Source organism: Mesocricetus auratus, unplaced genomic scaffold (genome assembly GCF_017639785.1).
Source record: "Mesocricetus auratus isolate SY011 unplaced genomic scaffold, BCM_Maur_2.0 Super-Scaffold_100009, whole genome shotgun sequence".
Taxonomy (NCBI): domain Eukaryota; kingdom Metazoa; phylum Chordata; class Mammalia; order Rodentia; family Cricetidae; genus Mesocricetus; species Mesocricetus auratus.
Genome location: NW_024429193.1, coordinates 27,888,938 through 27,906,985, shown reverse-complemented (window position 1 = coordinate 27,906,985; position 18,048 = coordinate 27,888,938). Strand labels below are relative to the sequence as shown.

Genomic DNA, 18,048 nt, shown 5'->3' with positions numbered 1-18,048 from the left:
GTACCACAAAGCACTTATGAACAAACATGATGTCAAGCCATCTATCTCATTGACAAGGTGTGAGTTTTAGAGGAATTTTTTCAAATAATAGGAGTTATTGAGGAGAAATGCTACAGGAATATAAATCCTACATATTTAAATAGAAACAACCGCTTCCACTCTGGGAACTCTTTTCTGGTTGGTAGTATTATATATGAGTGCTGAAACAATGGTATCTAGTAAATGTAATTTTAATTTTTTTATATTCCAATTTATTCAATAATTATTTATGATAAGCACTACCTCAAATCCCAAAGATATAAAAATATATGTCCTGAGCAAACTTCTAGTGGGTCAAGTAGTTTTTCACATGTAAGTATAATAAAGTATAATCATTTGAAAAGTATTATAATGTAGCAGAAAATAAGGTTTGTCAAGGCATCTTGGAGAAGACTCACAAAGAATGTGAGTTATGACCCTGGGTCCTAGAAGGGTGATTAAAAAATCCAGATAAAGTCTAATAAGAGAAGGAAATGGACTTCATGGTAATATTAATAAATGTGGCTGAAGACAGGGCCATGAAAGACTTGGTGTATGTAGCACTGAGACGTAATAGTCTCGGTCCACCATAGCCACTACAGAACTACTACTGACATATTGCATAGAGGGTACCTTTGCATAGAGGGTACCAAAGCAGTAGTGCTTTGCATCCCCCATCAGTCTGTCTTGCTGCTTCCCCATGCCTAAGCAATAAAGTTCAAATCTTATTCATAATCTCTTGAATTCTATTCCAGCATCCATGGTGGATAGAGTTCTGTCTCTTGGCCTTCAAGTAAGAGACGAAGTGAATCTTGAAAGAGTGCTTCTTGAGTGAGACAAATTGATCTTGTGTGTTTCTTCTTTGCGAACCAACATTATGTATTTTGTGATCTCATGATACATTTAACCAGGTTAATTACTATCTTTCAAAAAGTTGCGATAAAATTCTGTGACACCAACCCACTGAGAAAGTCCAGTGCTTATGTTTCATGATTACACATGACACACATCTCATCATTCTTTTCTTTGGAATCAGCTTTGAAAACTATCCCCTCTATTTTAGCTGACTTTTACTAAAACAAGGGGAAATTTTTAAGTCAAAAGGAAGTCCTTTTAAATACTTTGGGCTTCTGTACTCTTCTCCATGTTGTGTAATTTTTTTCCTACAGAAGTTGATTATATATTCTTGTATCCAGCAATGACCAGCAGCTTTGGATTTTACTGTTAGCCATCAGGGACAGAACAGGAACTGTGTCCACCCCCTCTATCATTTCCTAATAGCAGGCAACCAGAACTTGCTTTACAACATCCCCCAAGAGGCATCCTAAAGCACATCGTCTAACAGCCCAGCATCCTGTTTAAGCAATTAATACCTTAGTCAAATCTGTGCTCGTGTTGTTAGGGTCAGAAAAATTCATTTTTTCCCAAACAGTGATCTATCAAAGAAAAGGCTTTTTTAAATGTATAAAAACTGGGGACTGTTGCAGTGCATGATGCTTGTAGAGTCATTTGTTTCTTGACTGCCTGTTTTGAGGATTATCTTGGATTGATAATTCTATCCGCTGTCCATGTGACTTCCCGCACTGCATTAGAGACCTTAGGTTGATGACTTATACCATACATGGTACAGTGTAACCAAGATGATTTTTGCTTTATTGCTCTGTAGAAACTATGAACTGAAATCACCTGGGAGGAATTTAATAATTCCAGTAGTTTGGGAGCTACTGTAATAAGCCAGTAGCATTGACATGACTCAAGCAATAGAGTAAAAGATTATGTCATTCCTCTCCTGAGACATTACTGTTTAAGGTTTAAGAAGAAAAGGGGATTGACTATGCATATTCTATGATTATAGTCATTCCTATTATTTTTATATAGTCAGAATAAGCACATTGTTCTTCTAAGTTCTGACTAGGTCATGCAATTTCAATCTACTCTATTCATTTCCCTGTGTCCTTCTACTACCCAGCCACCATCCTCTAGTGTTCTTTGAAAATTTACATGGTCCTCAGTTTGGAACTTTGCACCTGTCTCCTTGCCACTAACACTCTTCTCACTCACCAGGCAGGCATAGGGTCACCTGGCAAAGCTCTGTTTATCACCGAGTCTTGCCAGAGCAACTAGTTTAGCACATCCACTTCTCTACTTCCCCCTCCCTAGCCCCGTCTTTGCATTCCCACTCATTTCCTGGCAGAACTTCACAGATTGTTGGCGGCCTTTCTACATTCACTAGAATGTGAAGCTGGACGGACATGTAGTCATGGCCATTTTTGTTAACTGCTGTCTCCCCAACTCTACAGCATTGCCTGGCCCTCAGTGTGCAGTTAATTATTAAGTAAGTGGATAAATGGATGAATGAAAACACAATTTGCTGAACGATTTGCCATGGGACAGCTGTACTTCATGATAAAAAAAATAGAATGGAAAAAGGATACCTTTTACAATACCACAAAACAATACAGTAATGCTGATAATTCTATGAAAAAGTCCTATTATGATGGTGCTTTGCAGAATGATGAAGCAGACCTACCCCCAAAGGCAGGGACACTGAACTTGGATTCGGATAAAAGCCCCAGTTATAGCAGACATCCAGAGTTGTTGAGATGCTTATGTGGTAAACTACAACTCCTCTCCAAGCCCAACCTCTTCTCAATAGCTACAGAGGTTGTCAACAGATGTTTAAACAGCATTTCAGGAAGTGTTCTCAGGCAGCAGTGTGCAGAAAGACACGGGGAGACAAAAGGCCATTAGATAGATGTCACAGTAAGTAGGGAAGGAGCAAAGGACTTTGGAATGGGCATAGCTGTGGAGCACAGAGGGAGAGATCAGAAAGCCCCACTGACAAGGGAAGTCAGGGGGGTCTCGGGCCTGAGCTAACATGCTTTTGGTTAAAGACAAACACTCCCTTGGAACTATCATATTTGACTGATTTGCTCACCATATACTGAATATTGTATATAATCATTAGAATGGAATTTAGCAGAGGTGGATAAGACAAGTTAAGCATATTGTACAACTTATTATCTACTATCTAAACTTTGTTTTGCATAAGTCTCTGTGATATTTTCTAGCAGATCAAGAAAATGATGAGAATTATATATGCATACATTAATGATAATAGTACTTCTCCACACACATTTTTTCAATAACTTTTAATTCTTTAAATGAAGCTACACACAATTCTTCAATGAAAACCATATATTTTATATCACTCAGAATCTGTATTGACATGAGCATATTTCAAAGTTCAAATTATACATGACACTTAAGTCAAACTTAAAGAAACATATCTTAATATGTCAGCAATCTACATATAGCATAGTTTCTAATTTTAAAGCATATAGGAATTATTTTGAAAAATCAAATTTCTATTTTGACTGTATACAAAAATATTCAAAGTATAAATGTACCTGCCAAGAAAAATGTCTAAAAAGAAATACTGTACTGAGAAAAATGGACCAAGTGAAATATAACTCTATTTTGAGGACTATTTATCCAAACTTACTGAAATATTGATATAACACTAAATAAAAGTACTTTAGAATTCTTGAACTACTGGAATCCTAATATTAGTAATAAAAAGAAACATTAGGTTCACTAGTGAATAATGCATTTATGGTATCCTTCATTCAAGCCATTATTCAGACTGAAAGAATAAGTTTAAGAACAGACAAATTATGCCAGCAAACTGGCTTAGCATATAAAAGCACCTGGTACACAGACCTAACCACCTTAGTTCAAGTCCCAGAACCCATGAGGGAGAAGAGAAAAGACACCCATGAGTTGATTTTTGAACAGGAAACCTTAAGTTATAATTTTATATTTAATTACTACATTGTCACAGATGTGTAACAGTGTCATCAATTTAAACATATTTAAAACATACATAAGGAAAATCTTGTTTAGTACAATAAATTGTGTGTGTGTGTGTGTGAGAGAGAGAGAGAGAGAGAGAGAGAGAGAGAGAGAGAGAATGCCCAAGTGTTTGTTTATTTACTCAGAAGTATGTCTGCACCTTGTATTTAGCTCAGCTTCCCTCATGATCCCCTTCTGGTACTGGATGATGCTCTCCTTGTATTTAGCTCAGCTTCCCTCATGATCCCCTTCTGGTACTGGATGATGCTCTCCTTGGCTCTCTATCATTTTTCCTGCAGTGAGATTTAAGAATTATATGTACATTTTTTGTAACTGAGAATACATCTTGGCAGCAGACTTGCAAATAATCTATAAGAAATGTATTCATAATTCAAAATTAATGGTAAACCTTGTTTTTGAAAAAACAACTTCTTTTAGGAGTTTACAAAAATTAACACTAGTTTCCTAAACCTGAAGGGAAAATATGTTCAATTTCTTTGGTTATTTGATTTTTCTTAATTATTGCATTAAAATATGCTAGTCTAATTTTATGTGATTAATCTTCCCAAAATTCTGACTTAATATGACCATGCAACAAAGACCAAATCAGAAAATTCCATGTATGTTAGTCTCCATTTACAATACTTGATGTACAATTCTCTTGTTTTTGCTTGAAATATTCCCCTGAAATGGAATACCCAATTTAATGAACGAGATTTTTTTCAAGTGGCAGAGTTGGAATGGGAAATACAACCTTTGTGTGTTGAACATACACATCCTCCGTCTAAACACTGAATAAACGCAGTCCTCCTCACAGAGTTTCCTTTCCGACCTCAGCCTGTCAGGAAGGGAAACACTCCGGAGACACTTGAGAAGATGGAATCCTGGGCAATGATAAACCCAAGGCTTGTTTCCCGTCTCAGATCCCCTATCACAGCTTGCAACTTCGGCCCTTGCTTAGCGCTGGCATTCATTTCCCAAACAATTTACACAAGTGAGGAAATGATTAAAGATGTTTATGTGCTAAAAAGAAAGGACCAGTGGAGAAGAGCAGGCTGATACTGATGCAGGGGTAATTGATTGGAAAAGGTCCCCCTGGGCAGAGGCAAGGATGGATTCCAGAGTCTACCTGATGACTTGCGAGGAGGAGGGGCTCGTCTTCCCCTCAGGTCGGTGTGTGCTCGGGTTGATGAGAGATGAGATCTGGATGGGACTTACACCTGACGGTCTATTTTCTCTGTGAAATCTAAAATGGAAAATTTCAAACAGAGGAAACGAGATGAGTGGGGAGAGTGCCCACACATACGCAGATAATGAGGCTGCTAAAACACGGTTGGTGGTTCTGGTTGTTAAACAGAGTGAGTCTGGGCGGAATAAGAGTTGATATGACACAACACACATTCAATAACCCAAGGCTGATTGTAGAGGAAATGAGTCTTCCTGTGAGGGCTGTTCAGAATAGCAGGGGAAACAGGTCTCCGGATGCTTTTAAACACTGTGTCTATTTAATGTTTTAAAATCCATGACCCATTCTCCCCCTGATGATCATGCTCATGCTTTAGGCCATGTTACAGAGTATGAATGTCAGCTGCTGATTAATGGTAACATCCCCACATTGAAAATAAACCATTAGGGGGTAACATGATGCACTGAAGAGCTTTTGTGTAAATAGCGGCCTCTATAAACTCACTAAAAAACACCCAAATCAAATGCATTTCCTTAGGAACTAGAGAGAATGCCTAATACCTTTTTTTAAAAGTAGGCATAAGGAGTCAGAAATGAGGTTGTAGTTCCCTGTGTTCTTTTCCATTGTTGGAAAGCCAAGCCTTAATCTAAATTAAGCCAACAGATCGTAACACTGACTTTGTGGTTGAGAACTGCTTAATTTCATAACTGTCACATTTGCATTTTCTAAGTAAATATTCCTCTTCATCTCACTAAATACTGTATTCCTCCTGCCTCTTGGATAGCAGTCTGACAACAGCTGGCAACATCCTTGGCAATCTTCTTGGGTGCACACCAGGTGCTACCTTTAGCCTTGACCTCCCCAGTTTGTAAACAAGATTTTGTGCAGGTCACTTGATTACAATTCCTAAGAATAAAACGCAACATGCCTCTCTGTGGTGTCTTGCTTGCAAGCCTGCTTACCAAGGGGTTACTGGTGGAGGCACCATGGAATGCATTTGTTTTCTAGAGAATGGTGTTGCATTTTAACACTTTAGCAACAGTATCTCCGGCCCTCCATCCCCATTCCTCCAAATGAGACTGATTTTGTGACTTGGCAGGAATATCAAGAAACAAATGCACTGGGACCCCAAGCATTTTCTTTGTAAATGAGAAATCAGATATCTCTTGTATGTGGCTAATAACTTTAAAAAATTGTTTATGTTAACCCACTTTGTATTCCAACTGAGAATTTCCATTTTAGCTTTTTTTTTTAAGCACAGCAAAGAGAACCTTACAGAATAGGACAACTTGGTTTTGATGGCTGGTTAGTTGGTTGCTTGGTTGGTCATCTAAGCTAAAGAGCAATGGTATAATGTTAATTGAATTGTTTTTTCCTCTTTTAGGGACCTCTGGGGCCTCCAGGACAAAAGGTAGGGTATATATAGTGGTGTTAAAAAAGTACTTAACCTTCCTTGTCTAATGAGAGCAGGAGAAGTGACCATAAACAATGCTGAAGGAATTAGTGTACTCTGTGCATTCTGCTTTCTAAAACATTTCATTATTATACATTAGAATTGACTTAGATATCTAAGCATTGTGTTAGTACACATCAGAACGTGCCTTAGATTTCCACTCTACTTCATTGTAGAGTATTCAGTAAGTCCAGAGAAAACTTTCTGAGTTGTCTGCTGAACCTGTAGGTTATGGAATATTTAATTCAAATATTGGTAACACATTCTGACAGCATTTACAACATGAAGGATCATGTGACATTGCAAATTGATTGCTGGCCCTGGTCAACTCTATAACTGCCAAATGGCCACAGAACTGACCCTAATAGAGGATACGCTTGTTGCTTGACTCATTAGACTGCTCGGCTCACTCCATGTCCCCCTTGTCTCTCTCAGTGTCCCCCTTGGCTGAGGTAAACTGAAAAGTGACTTCCTGATTATAATTTCAGTCTTAGCCACAATCACCAAACTGCATTCTAAAGGGGAGAATGTAGGCTTCTTAGGTCTCACCCGTGGTCCGGCAGGAAATACAGCAATAGCCAATGAACACCAGTAAGTCCCGTTCACTAACCTCCCACCCTGAATGGGGAAGGAGAGGATATCCAACTTGCTGAAAACAATTGTGTTGTAACAGGTGGGAAAGTGATTGCTCTTTATCTTTGGACTCCATCAAAGACAGAGACTTTTTATCCCCAAGTGCCAGGCATATGGCATCTGTTGAAACATAATCCTTCAAACCAAGTCAAGGGCCTGCACTGAGAGACATCTTGCGTGCCAGAACAGTTTGTCCCTCACAATAATGTCTCTATTAAGCTCAGTGTGAAATTGCAAAGCTAGCCTGATCCACATGCAACCAGGACAAAATGCCGGCTCCAGGCTTCAAGATCTTTAATTCCTAACCCACAGGACCGTGAATGGCCAGCTCAATTGTTTGGCATACACTTTTTTCTCCCGTGGGCTATTTTTAGAGCCGTTTCATGATTATGATGACTACTTAATAAAAATTCTTCCATTATTATAAAAGATATGTAATATACAACCTAAGAAAAATCACTTGCTTTCTTATTCTACACTAAGAATAAGCACACAAAAAAAAGCCCAAACAACAACAAATCCCCACAGAAAACACCTTTCCCAGAGCCTGGGGGGAGGAGGAGCAAGGAAGAAAAGACATTTCCTATTGAAAATACTTCCTAATACTCCCTGTATTCACTTAAATGCCATGGATTGTCTCAAGTGGGGACTGGCTTTAATACCCTCAGCCTAGCTGTCTAAACGCTGTTCATTCTCAGCCAGTGGGTATGTGTGCTCATGTTTACGTGTGCAGGGACCTTCAGCTTCAAAATACAGAAGCTGTGTTTTGGGTCATCACACAACCTGTGTGATGCTTTCTCGAGTCCGCTTGATAGCACTTAGGTGATTTAAACACACTTCCTGAAAGTCCAGGGGGAAAGGAGTCCAAATATAACAAATTTGGGTTTCCAGCACAGGTCCCTCATGTAGTAGAGTAAGCAGTTGCTTTTTTAATTACCCTCTGTTTTGTGTTCTATAAACTTGGCAAGTTCAAGAGTCGCTGCTACTGCTCAGCTTTTTCCTGGTGGAATTAAATTGTCTATGTCTTTAAAACAAAATTTAGAGCCATGTGGTCTCCTGAATGTTATGGCTTTCAGTTTATATGAGATTCTTTAAGTCATGTTATAATTAGGTGAGTATTCATAAAGAATATTAAACTTTATCTCTACTTTCTGGGAAAGTATGAAGATCTGTCTAGATTATTAGATATTAGAACACAGTGGATAAAATCTAGAAAACACAGCCTGAAAACCTTTTGTATGGGTTCTAGATTATTTAGCCATGTAATATTGTGGCTGACATAACAAATGCTGCATAGACTTAGATCTGAAATATTGATCAAGATATCAACTTAATTTAATCATGTTCTTCCTTAGGGTTCCATTGGAGCACCTGGGACCCCAGGAATGAATGGGCAAAAGGTGAGTTTGCTGATTGTAGCATTTATGGGATAATTTGGAGACTGTTAGTGTCATTAATAAGTTTATATGTTTGCAAATACAAGAAAGCCATGGAACAAATGTGCAAATGAGTTGACTTTAAAGAAACAATGATTCCCAAGCTAAAACGTTTCCACTGTGAGTATTTTGGATGTGTTCTGTTTTGTTAAGTTATTGTAGATGATGTAAGGGAGAGGGGGAGATTCTGTTCTTAAGATTCAAATACTAGTTCATTCTGGTCATGGGTAAATGAATATATGCTATTTCTTTGGTTAACAAAAGTTATTTATATAATGAAAACCCATTAAAACTTTCTGAACCAGAGCAAGCTCTTTTCACTGTTAGCAAACTTGAGAATGAAATGAACTTTCCATATGCTGGTACTATTAACTTCTGGTGTGCTGTTAATAATGAAGGGGATCGTATCTCTCTTTCTCTCTTTCTCTCTCTCTCTCTCTCTCTCTCTCTCACACACACACACACACACACACACACACACATCCTTGTATGTATTTATTTATTTCCATAACATTTATCATTTGGAGAAAACATCTAGCGTTATCCCACAGGAAGCCTGGTGTCTGTGCACTTAACATGATTACCAGCTCTGCAATCTGGAACCTCTACAGAGATAAACAAAGCCACTGTGGGAGCTCACAAAACCCAGATCTGGCCCATTTCACCAGGGGCCAGGAAGCTGAGCTTGGGACTTTCCTGTCTCCCTCTGAAATCTAGGCCTAGCCCTTAGAAATCTCGGGACTCATCTGCTCATCTTCCAGAATATTTTAAAGTCCCATACTCTGGACCAAGTTCTGAAACCATACAAGGACCCCAGCTCTCACTGAAAGAACAGACTTGAGCATGGCTCTTTCATCTTGGCCATCTTCCTTTCTCTCTTAAGACCTCTTAACCCCACAAAGTAGCTAAGAATATGAAACCAACACTTAGATGCTGTGTAGATTCTGCCAAAGTCTTGACTTCTCTGACCTCCCTTTCTACCTCCATGCGAGGGAGATGCTCACAACCCCTGCCTCAAAGGCCCATGTAGGGATGAAATGTATCAACAAGCCTTTATATAACAGTGTCTGTCATTACTATTAAACTTTTCCTATATTTCATTTTAGTGGAATGCTAATGGTTTTATTGATCTGTATTTCAAAGAGGCAGTTCAGAATTACTCAAATTCCAAGGAAAATTAATATTCCCAGTCAAGGCTAATAATACCCTTATTACATAAGCCAAATGCTGAGTTCTCATCCATAGCCCATGACAGGGTCCCACTTACACTTCAATAAAAATGTACATTCGTCTCTCCTCATCCCAGTCCTGGTAAAGATAGAAGACTGACTTTCTGTTTTACAAAACTGCAGATCGTGGAGGGAAAACATGATCAAAAATCTGAAAAGTGCTTGCTAAAAGGGTGATTTGAAGGTCGCATGGTGAAGACCAAACTTTCATGCACGCTTTTTTTTTTTGTTTTGCTCTTTGTCTTTTTTTGTTTTTGTTTTTTATTCCTTTGTCTGACTTTGAAAGCCATCATGAAAATTTATAGAAACCTTTAACCTGGGAGAAAACAACTTGAAAACTGTTTTTTTAAGACTTCATACTTTTTTATTTTTACAAGGAAACTTGCAATTTCCTTAGAAACAGAAAGGAATGTGGCATTTTTGTCCTAGTCACTGCGTTCAAACTATGTATCATGGAAACAGCAGTGAATAGTCACAGCTTTAAGTATTGCAATATATCTTTGCAGTATTTTAAATGTGTTTTCTCTAAAACAGTGGGAAGTCAACATCCCACTTTTGTAAAGATACAAGCACAAACAGTGAGAGTTCGCTTTTCCTCCTTCATGGACCTGGAACTAAAGCACTGTGGGGAAACCATCCCTTAATCCTCACTAGTACTTAAAGTTGTCATGGCAGCTAGATCATCTTTAGGAAGATAGGTATAGAAGGATTCTTCTTCACCAAGACAACCACTTTCTGTGACAGTAAGAGCAAAGTTGGCAATAATTCTATAGTTGGAGTGTCTGAGAGTGTCTTAAATTTCTAGAATGTCTTTTTCTTAGAAGAATGTTTAAAATTACATCACAATTTCTTAAAAGAACTTCCTATAACTATCTTACGAAAATGTTTTCTTCCACATTACAATCTCACTTTTTCCAAAGTAGCAGTTCTTGACACCTAGAAAGTCATCTCGGGCTACAGTTAAGGGGGGGGTGTCAGTTCTAAGCCATTAGAAATTTAGAAAATAACTAGACAGAAAAAAAATGGTTTTCTGTTGTGTTGGATTAAAAAAAAAAGGACGTTTCAAGAAAACATTTTATTTTCTACCACACCATTTTCAAGTCATTCAGGTCGACAAAATTGGTAATTGGTTTTAGACAGTAAACTTGAAGATGACTTAGTTTTACATTTATTTTATTTTAAATATTGAGCACTTTGATTGGCAGCCTGAATGTTTGTTTACTTATTCTGCTATGTATCTGTTACTTATTTTCAGTAATGCTAATGATTCAGATGATACAGGTCAGTGCCCATTGAAGGCTGCAGTGTGGTATGGAAGGAGCAATGCACTTATTACCAGTCTTCAGTGTCAGGTTCAGTGCAAGTGGTGTGGTGCATAAAGTAAGATTTGTAACACCCACAGGTAATGTGGTTACTGATGAAGACTAACATGTGTTTATGTCGTGGGAGTCCAATTGTTTATATTGAACTGAGGAAAAAGCCTTACACAGCAGTGACGGGGTATGAAAGTCTAACCTGGATCCTTCTGGCATCAGCCTGTTAAGTAGCCTTCTGTGAAAAGTGGCGGGTAGGGTAGTGCAACGAGAAGAACGGTACCTCCTAACCATGCTCCATGTCTTTGTCTGGGCACACTATGCAACATTCTATGGCTCTGGTAAAAATAAAAGGTGTTATAGTGCTAACTAGACAAGGAGATAAAGTCAATGTTATTAATAGATGATCAATACCTATAATTATACTAATGTGTTTTGGGAGCCTCAGCCCTTCAACTCCACCACAGAGAAGAACCTCTTAAAGCCTACATAGGATGAAAATTAATATACAGGGTTACAGAGGAAGCTACAACTTCCCTCTGTGGCCTTCCCAACCCCCTCTACCCAGTATAGAATGAGTAGTCAAAGCCTTAGGACTGTGGGTACAAGAAAAGGAGCACATTACATACTACTTCAAAAGTGTAGTCACCACTAGTTAATGTCTCCAACTCTGGAGGTGACAGCCTATGTTCTTTGAAGAATCCTTTCCTCTGGGCTTAAGATGAAGCTTTATCTACAAATGAAAGGATAATGTGAATTTATCTCCAAGTCCCCTAAAGACACAGGTTCCAAAATGTCATCCATGTCACATTGCCCATTCAACAAGCTTCTAACATCATTAGTTACCAACTCTGAAAGTAGTTTCCCATACTTTGCATTGGTTTCCAGGAGCCAAAACAGCTCAGATGCCATACAAAACCATACTAAAAATGTGAATGCTTCCTGCTGGTTACATTAAACATAAAAATAAGTTTTTAGAATTCTCATGTATAGGTTCTCTTGGTTAAAACTATAATGAACACTTGTGTGATATGCTTGACCTGCACACAGGCAAATGCAATCCATGGACTCAGCCAAACCCTGCTCCTGGAGAAGTGCTCTCTGGAGAACTGTAGGCTACTTAAAGTATTGTTGTTAAACTGAAGAAGCATTGGCAGAATTGATGGAATTTTCTAGTTTTGTCAGAATATTTGAACATTAGTTTTTTTCAAAATCTAGACTCACAATAGGTGTTATCTTAAATCCTTTTTTTTTCTTTTCTTTCACATGTTTACCTTACTTGGCTCAAGTAAAGTAAACCCATTACCAGAATAATTTATTTGAGTAGCAATTAGTGCTAATGCCATGGAAAAAGAAATCTGGTAACAAGTAAGTGAACTTGAACATGAAAAGGCCCAGCATATGAGTATCTCAGCCGAGATCCTTTTCTATTTATCACTAGAAAAGAATGTCAACTGTTTTCATGATTAAAAACAAATTATTTTTGCTAAGAAAGCTAGGATTTTTGGAGTACTGAGTCATAAAGATTTTTGCAAAAACAAAAAGAATATAGATGACCTTGGCCACTATAGTTTTCAAAAGCTTTTCTAGATCATATTTTTATGTTTAAAACATAATGTAAAAAAATGATACCAATGTGTCATCTATGAATCTACCCCCAGATAGCTGTGTGGTTTTTAAGTGACATTAAATTTTCATTAGCTTGTAGCCATGGTATTTGGAATGCTGTTTCATCTCTTACCCAGGAGCCTCATAGTTCTTAGCTGACATTCGTCTTCACAAAATACTTCTAATGGCATTTTTTATTGTAAGTATTTTTAGAGAGCAGATAAATTGAAGCTTCCAGGCTTGCAAAGGTCAAGCCATTGACTCAAGTCTGCACAATTAAACCACATAGTGAACCCAATATTTTGTGCTTGATTCGGTCAGCATAACCATTAAACACAATGTTTTTCTTGTTTCAATCTTTTTAAAAGTAGAAATTAAGGCCTAAAGATGTAGGTCAGCAATACGTGTGTGCTTGCCACGTGTGCAGCTAAGAGTCTGTCTCCAGCACACCCCCAGCTTTGAATTAAATTCTTGAAGGGTTTCATATGTTGTTGGTCTATTTTCTGTAGCCTAAAAGTTTCCTAAAGCAGAACTTGCCAGTGAACTATTCAATTGTAACTTTCTGTAGTTGTCCAGTAAGTAAACACGGTAAGGAGAAGAAATAGCTGACTTCTGATCCCAGATTAGCTAATGGTTCATGGAAATTATCTTACAATAATTTACTCCTTGCATTGGTTAACAGTGGCAATTAAATTACATTTATTGCATTTCCTGTCTCCTTAAATTAGAGATTATGTAAATTAGAATCCTAAGAACCTAAGACCAATGGTCCCATCGTTACCATGGTAACACTCATCCTTTTTTGTTAGCATCTTCATTTACCCATTACTCATTCTTCCATAAGATCACCACATCCTTTAGTGTGCTCTATGAGGTCTCAAACATCCCACATACTGCTCACTTTTTTAATGATTATTTTTTATTTAAATTAGAAACAAGCTTGTTTTATATGTCAATCCCTCCCCTCTTCCCCTGCCCCCCACTGGCCCCCTATCCTATCCTCTTTCTGCTCCCCAGGGAGGGTGAGGCCTTCCATGGGGACTCTTCAAAGTCTGTCGCATCATTTAGAGCAGGGCCTAGCTCCTCCCCTGTGACTCACTCTACACTTGAATTGACTTCTCATTCAGTTCAACTTGTTAAATGAAACTAAAGATAACCCCATCTTTTATAGAATTAATTTTAAGTCTCCTTAGAGGAAAACATAAAACTTATTTGCTACAGAGTAATATTTTCTTCCAAACCACCGCCCCCTCCACTTCATATAAGCATGTTGCTCCAGAATTGGATGCTAGCTGTCAGTATTACAGATGAAAACACTGGAACGAAGGAGAATAAGCAGTTAAGGAATTGATCGGTGAGGTGAGGGGACTCCCCACAGTCTGTTTCTCAAGGCAGACTAACCAGCCTAATGAATCTGAGTGAACTGTGCTATCATGAAGACAAGTTACCTGATATCTCAATGTAAAAAGAGTGTATTTCGTAGAAGAGAATACAGAAGAAACCTTGACTCACTAGAGCTGATTAAATTGCATATATAATTTTGGGAAAGCCCCTTTTTAAAACTTCCCTTAAATGTGTCTATTGATTCACTTAACTGGTTTCTTCAGTCATTCTGTTACTCAATACTTACAAGTGCCAAGTGCCACAAGCTCTAAGATTAAAGCTATGTCTGCCATCATGGAATTCCCAGGACGGCAGAACATAGAAACTGACAGAAACAATATCCCAAAGTCTGTTAATTTGCCGTGCTGTTAAGTACAGTGGCAGAGGAACTCGGGGCATCCTAGCCTGTAGGAAAGTATGGAGAGCAATGCCCTCATGTAGCTTTTAGGGGATAATTAACATCTCACAGGATTTGACAAGAGAAAGAGAAACTGTTACTGTATTACAGTATGGGCAGGGTAAGTTGTGGACAAATTTGGTCTTAGAATTCTGTGTCTAAAACACAGTGTGTTAACCACTGTGTGTTTCATATTCATCATGGACAATTTTTCCTCCAAATCTTTGCCACTAAATCAATCACAAAACAAATTCTTGTATCACTGGTTCTTAGCTGTGAGTAATAGGCTCATTTTGAAATTTTATTAAAAGTAGAGCTGCTGTGAAATTATGTATTGTGACAGCCTTAGCAGGTTTCTTTTGTTTTACACCAGGCCGGATGCCAAGGGGCTGGCAACCATCACCCTGATGTGAAGCAGCATCTCTGCTGTTAATTTCTAAGAGCCTTCATTTCTTTCAGCACTTTGTTCTCTTCCTTCTCTGGTCAGGAGAGAGAACAGAAATTGTATAATCACTGAAATTATTCACGATCTGTTCACTTCCAGGCATGGTTTTAAGTGTTGTATGCATATCAGCTCAGAGTCGTATAGCAGTCCTATAAAGTGGGTGCTGTGATTAAATACGTTATAAATGGGGATACTGGGGCTCAGAAACAGTAAAGTCTTCCCATTGCTACACAGGTGTTATCAGCAGGACATAGCTTCAAAGCCAGGTGGTCTGCTCCTACCACATAATGGAGGCCAAGCATATGGATGTTAAGTTGATACAAACCATATACTCAGTGTCTGTGCGACTTTGGACTTTGAGTTTTCAGAAACCTCAGTTCCCAACTTGTCAAACAGCAATTGTAAGATGGACTTCCAAGATCAGTCAGAGAGAATCGTGGAAGGAATAGGTGTAATTCCTATGTAAAAAACCGCGGTTCCTCAAGTTGTGTCATGAGTGCCTCCATGATTCAGAACCCTCAGAGTGCTCCAAAAGCAGGTGGAGTGAGAAGTACTTCTCCCTCTGCCTTCTTCAGTGGCCTTTAGAATTCTTCCCAGTTGAACATACCACTTCAGTTTTCTGTTAGTAATTAATTAGAGTCTCTTTCAAGGAGAAAAACATATTGCTCAAAATATATGCAGATGTTTATTTAAGAACAACACTTTACAAGGGAAAGATGCCCTCCCCCTTGTCCCTGTCACCTGTGGCGTGTGAGGGGGCTGACCCTACCCCTTACCAGCCGCAGCACTCGGGATAGTGGACTCTGCACCTCACCTGGGCAGCACAGTGGAGCTGACCTGATTGACAGGGGTGTGGAGAGCATGGGAGATCTGGGGCCGCTCCTCATCTGCCATATGCTGTCCCCCTTGCTGCCTGTAGCAGGTGAGAGAGCTGACCCTGAGGTCATAAGAGCAGGAGAGCTGTCCCTGCCCCTCCCTCATCAACTGCAGCTCTTGAGAGCCCCTACACCTGGCTTGGGCAACACTGCACTGGTCTCTTCCCCAGCCCGCACTCCAGAGTGTGAGCACAGAAGGATGGGGAAAGCGATGGAGTCACTGCGGGGCAGCAGCAGTGCCAGAGTCTGCAGAGCTCACAGGCTGCCTATTGGTTTGTAATCACCAAGGTCTTTCCAGTGAGAAGCTCCGGTGGAGAGGGAGAGACAATAGGGAAGAGGAAGAAGGAGCCCTCAAGTGGATGTACTTCCAAATGAATCTTCACAGCGCATCAATACGCTCAAGGCAGACAATGCCTCTCTTGTATGTAAATTGTATCCAGATAAATGTAATCCAGCCATGTTGGATGACCTCCTAAACACTGGTCCCTTTGCTTTCTAGTACTGTTTTCCAGATTGTTCTGCGTGCATGCCTCTCTGAATTATCAGCATAGGAATCTAAGGTATTGATGAGCTGACTTCTTCCAAAACTAGCTCATGCTGAGATTTATTCATTCACTGTGACTTATTATACATTTTTACATATTTGTAATTTTTAGACATTTATCATTTTCTCCCCTAAGCTTACTAGGTTTACTTTAGTTATTATTTCAATCAGCTTAAGGGTCATGTCAACAGCTGATCCGAAGCAGCGTATTTGAGTTTAATTCCTGGCTGGCATACCTGTCTGCTTTTCTACTAATTAATAGCATATTGCAAAGAGGACAGAGTCTCTAATTTGATGGGAGAAGTTTACTGACGGGATAAACAAGACAAAACTCCCCCACAGGGATGCCCAGTCCTCTGATGCATAACCAAATCTAATTGTCCGAGATGAGCTTTATGGTTTTTCTTTCATCATGGTCTAAAGCCTTCTTTGCCTCCAGAAAAAAAATTCAAATGAAAATAACAGGTGTTGGGTGTCAAGTAGAAACTAAAAATGTTGTGGACTGACACACACTGAAGCTGAATTCCCAGAATGGTCTGGAAGGGAGGAGGAAGGTGAGATGGAAGAGGGAGAAATGAGAAGCCAGGGAGACCGAGACAGATTGTGTCTGTGACGAGGACCCCTCCCCAGGCCCCCCAGTACTCATTTCAGACCTCACCAGGGCCTGGGGGAAACAGCTGATGGAGACTAAGGATGAGGAACTAGCCAGCACATCTGAATTTGGGGAAATCAGGCATGACATGTGCAAATATAAGAACTAGAACAGCCAGGCTTGGACTCCAGAGCCTGGGAATTGGGGTTAGAAGCAACATTTAATCCAGTCTATAAGGAATAAAGATTCACTAGGTAATGTCCAACAACAAATGACAGTAATACTAAGACGTATAAAGAACAAGGGAGCAATTCCAGCCGCACACTTTAGAGAAGATGCATTGAGCCCTGTAGAAGTACAGAGATCTGCCCTGTGTTTTAGACCTTAAGTAGATATATTTGGAGCCAATTGATACTTCCCTAATGCTAATCCAATGTTTAATGCTACAAAAGAAACATGGTGAATTAAATGAGTTTTTAGATACAAGCTGCTCAATTACAAGAAAAGCAGGATTGGAGATGAGGTGACTTGGGCTCCAGCCTCACAGCTGCCTCTTTGCCCCCTTTGCCTCTCAGACACTTACTTGCCTACTCTGAATATGTTTGGTTTTAACCTTAAACACACACACACACACACACACACACACACACACACACACGCACAACCATTTGCAGTTCCAGAGGCCAAGGCCATGTTGGACCCACCACCCATTCCATCTAATACCAAATCCTTGTTTCTCAAAGACTTTTTTCCTAGTTGGATTAAAATCAGTGCAGTCCTGAAAAGAAACAATGGTTATAACACAATGTAAATGACACTACATTATACTAAAATTTCAAAACTATGCCGGGTCGTGGTGGAGCACGCCTTTAATCCCAGCACTTGGGAGGCAGAAGCAGGCAGATCTCTGTGAGTTTGAGGCCAGCCTGATCTACAAAGCTACACAGAGAAGCCCTGTCTCAAAAAAAAAATTCAAAGCTATGATCCATTTTCAGTTCCCACTGATAGATGGTGAGCATAATTTCAGCTAAACGACCTTGCCATCAGCACTCATCTCTGTGAGAAAACCAGATCCCCTTCT

The 18,048-nt window shown here is 39.2% G+C and overlaps 1 protein-coding gene across 8 annotated transcripts in view; it reads left to right on the top strand.

Moving 5' to 3' along the window:
- Col25a1 (collagen type XXV alpha 1 chain) overlaps window positions 1-18,048 on the top strand; it is a 376,783-nt gene that overhangs the window by 275,432 nt on the left and 83,303 nt on the right. For all 8 annotated transcript variants that reach the window (XM_040751789.1, XM_021234540.2, XM_021234538.2 and 5 more), the window contains exons 11-12: window positions 6,444-6,470; window positions 8,501-8,545. In XM_040751789.1, the coding sequence (XP_040607723.1) occupies window positions 6,444-6,470; window positions 8,501-8,545 (72 nt within the window). The remainder of the gene's footprint in view (window positions 1-6,443; window positions 6,471-8,500; window positions 8,546-18,048) is intronic.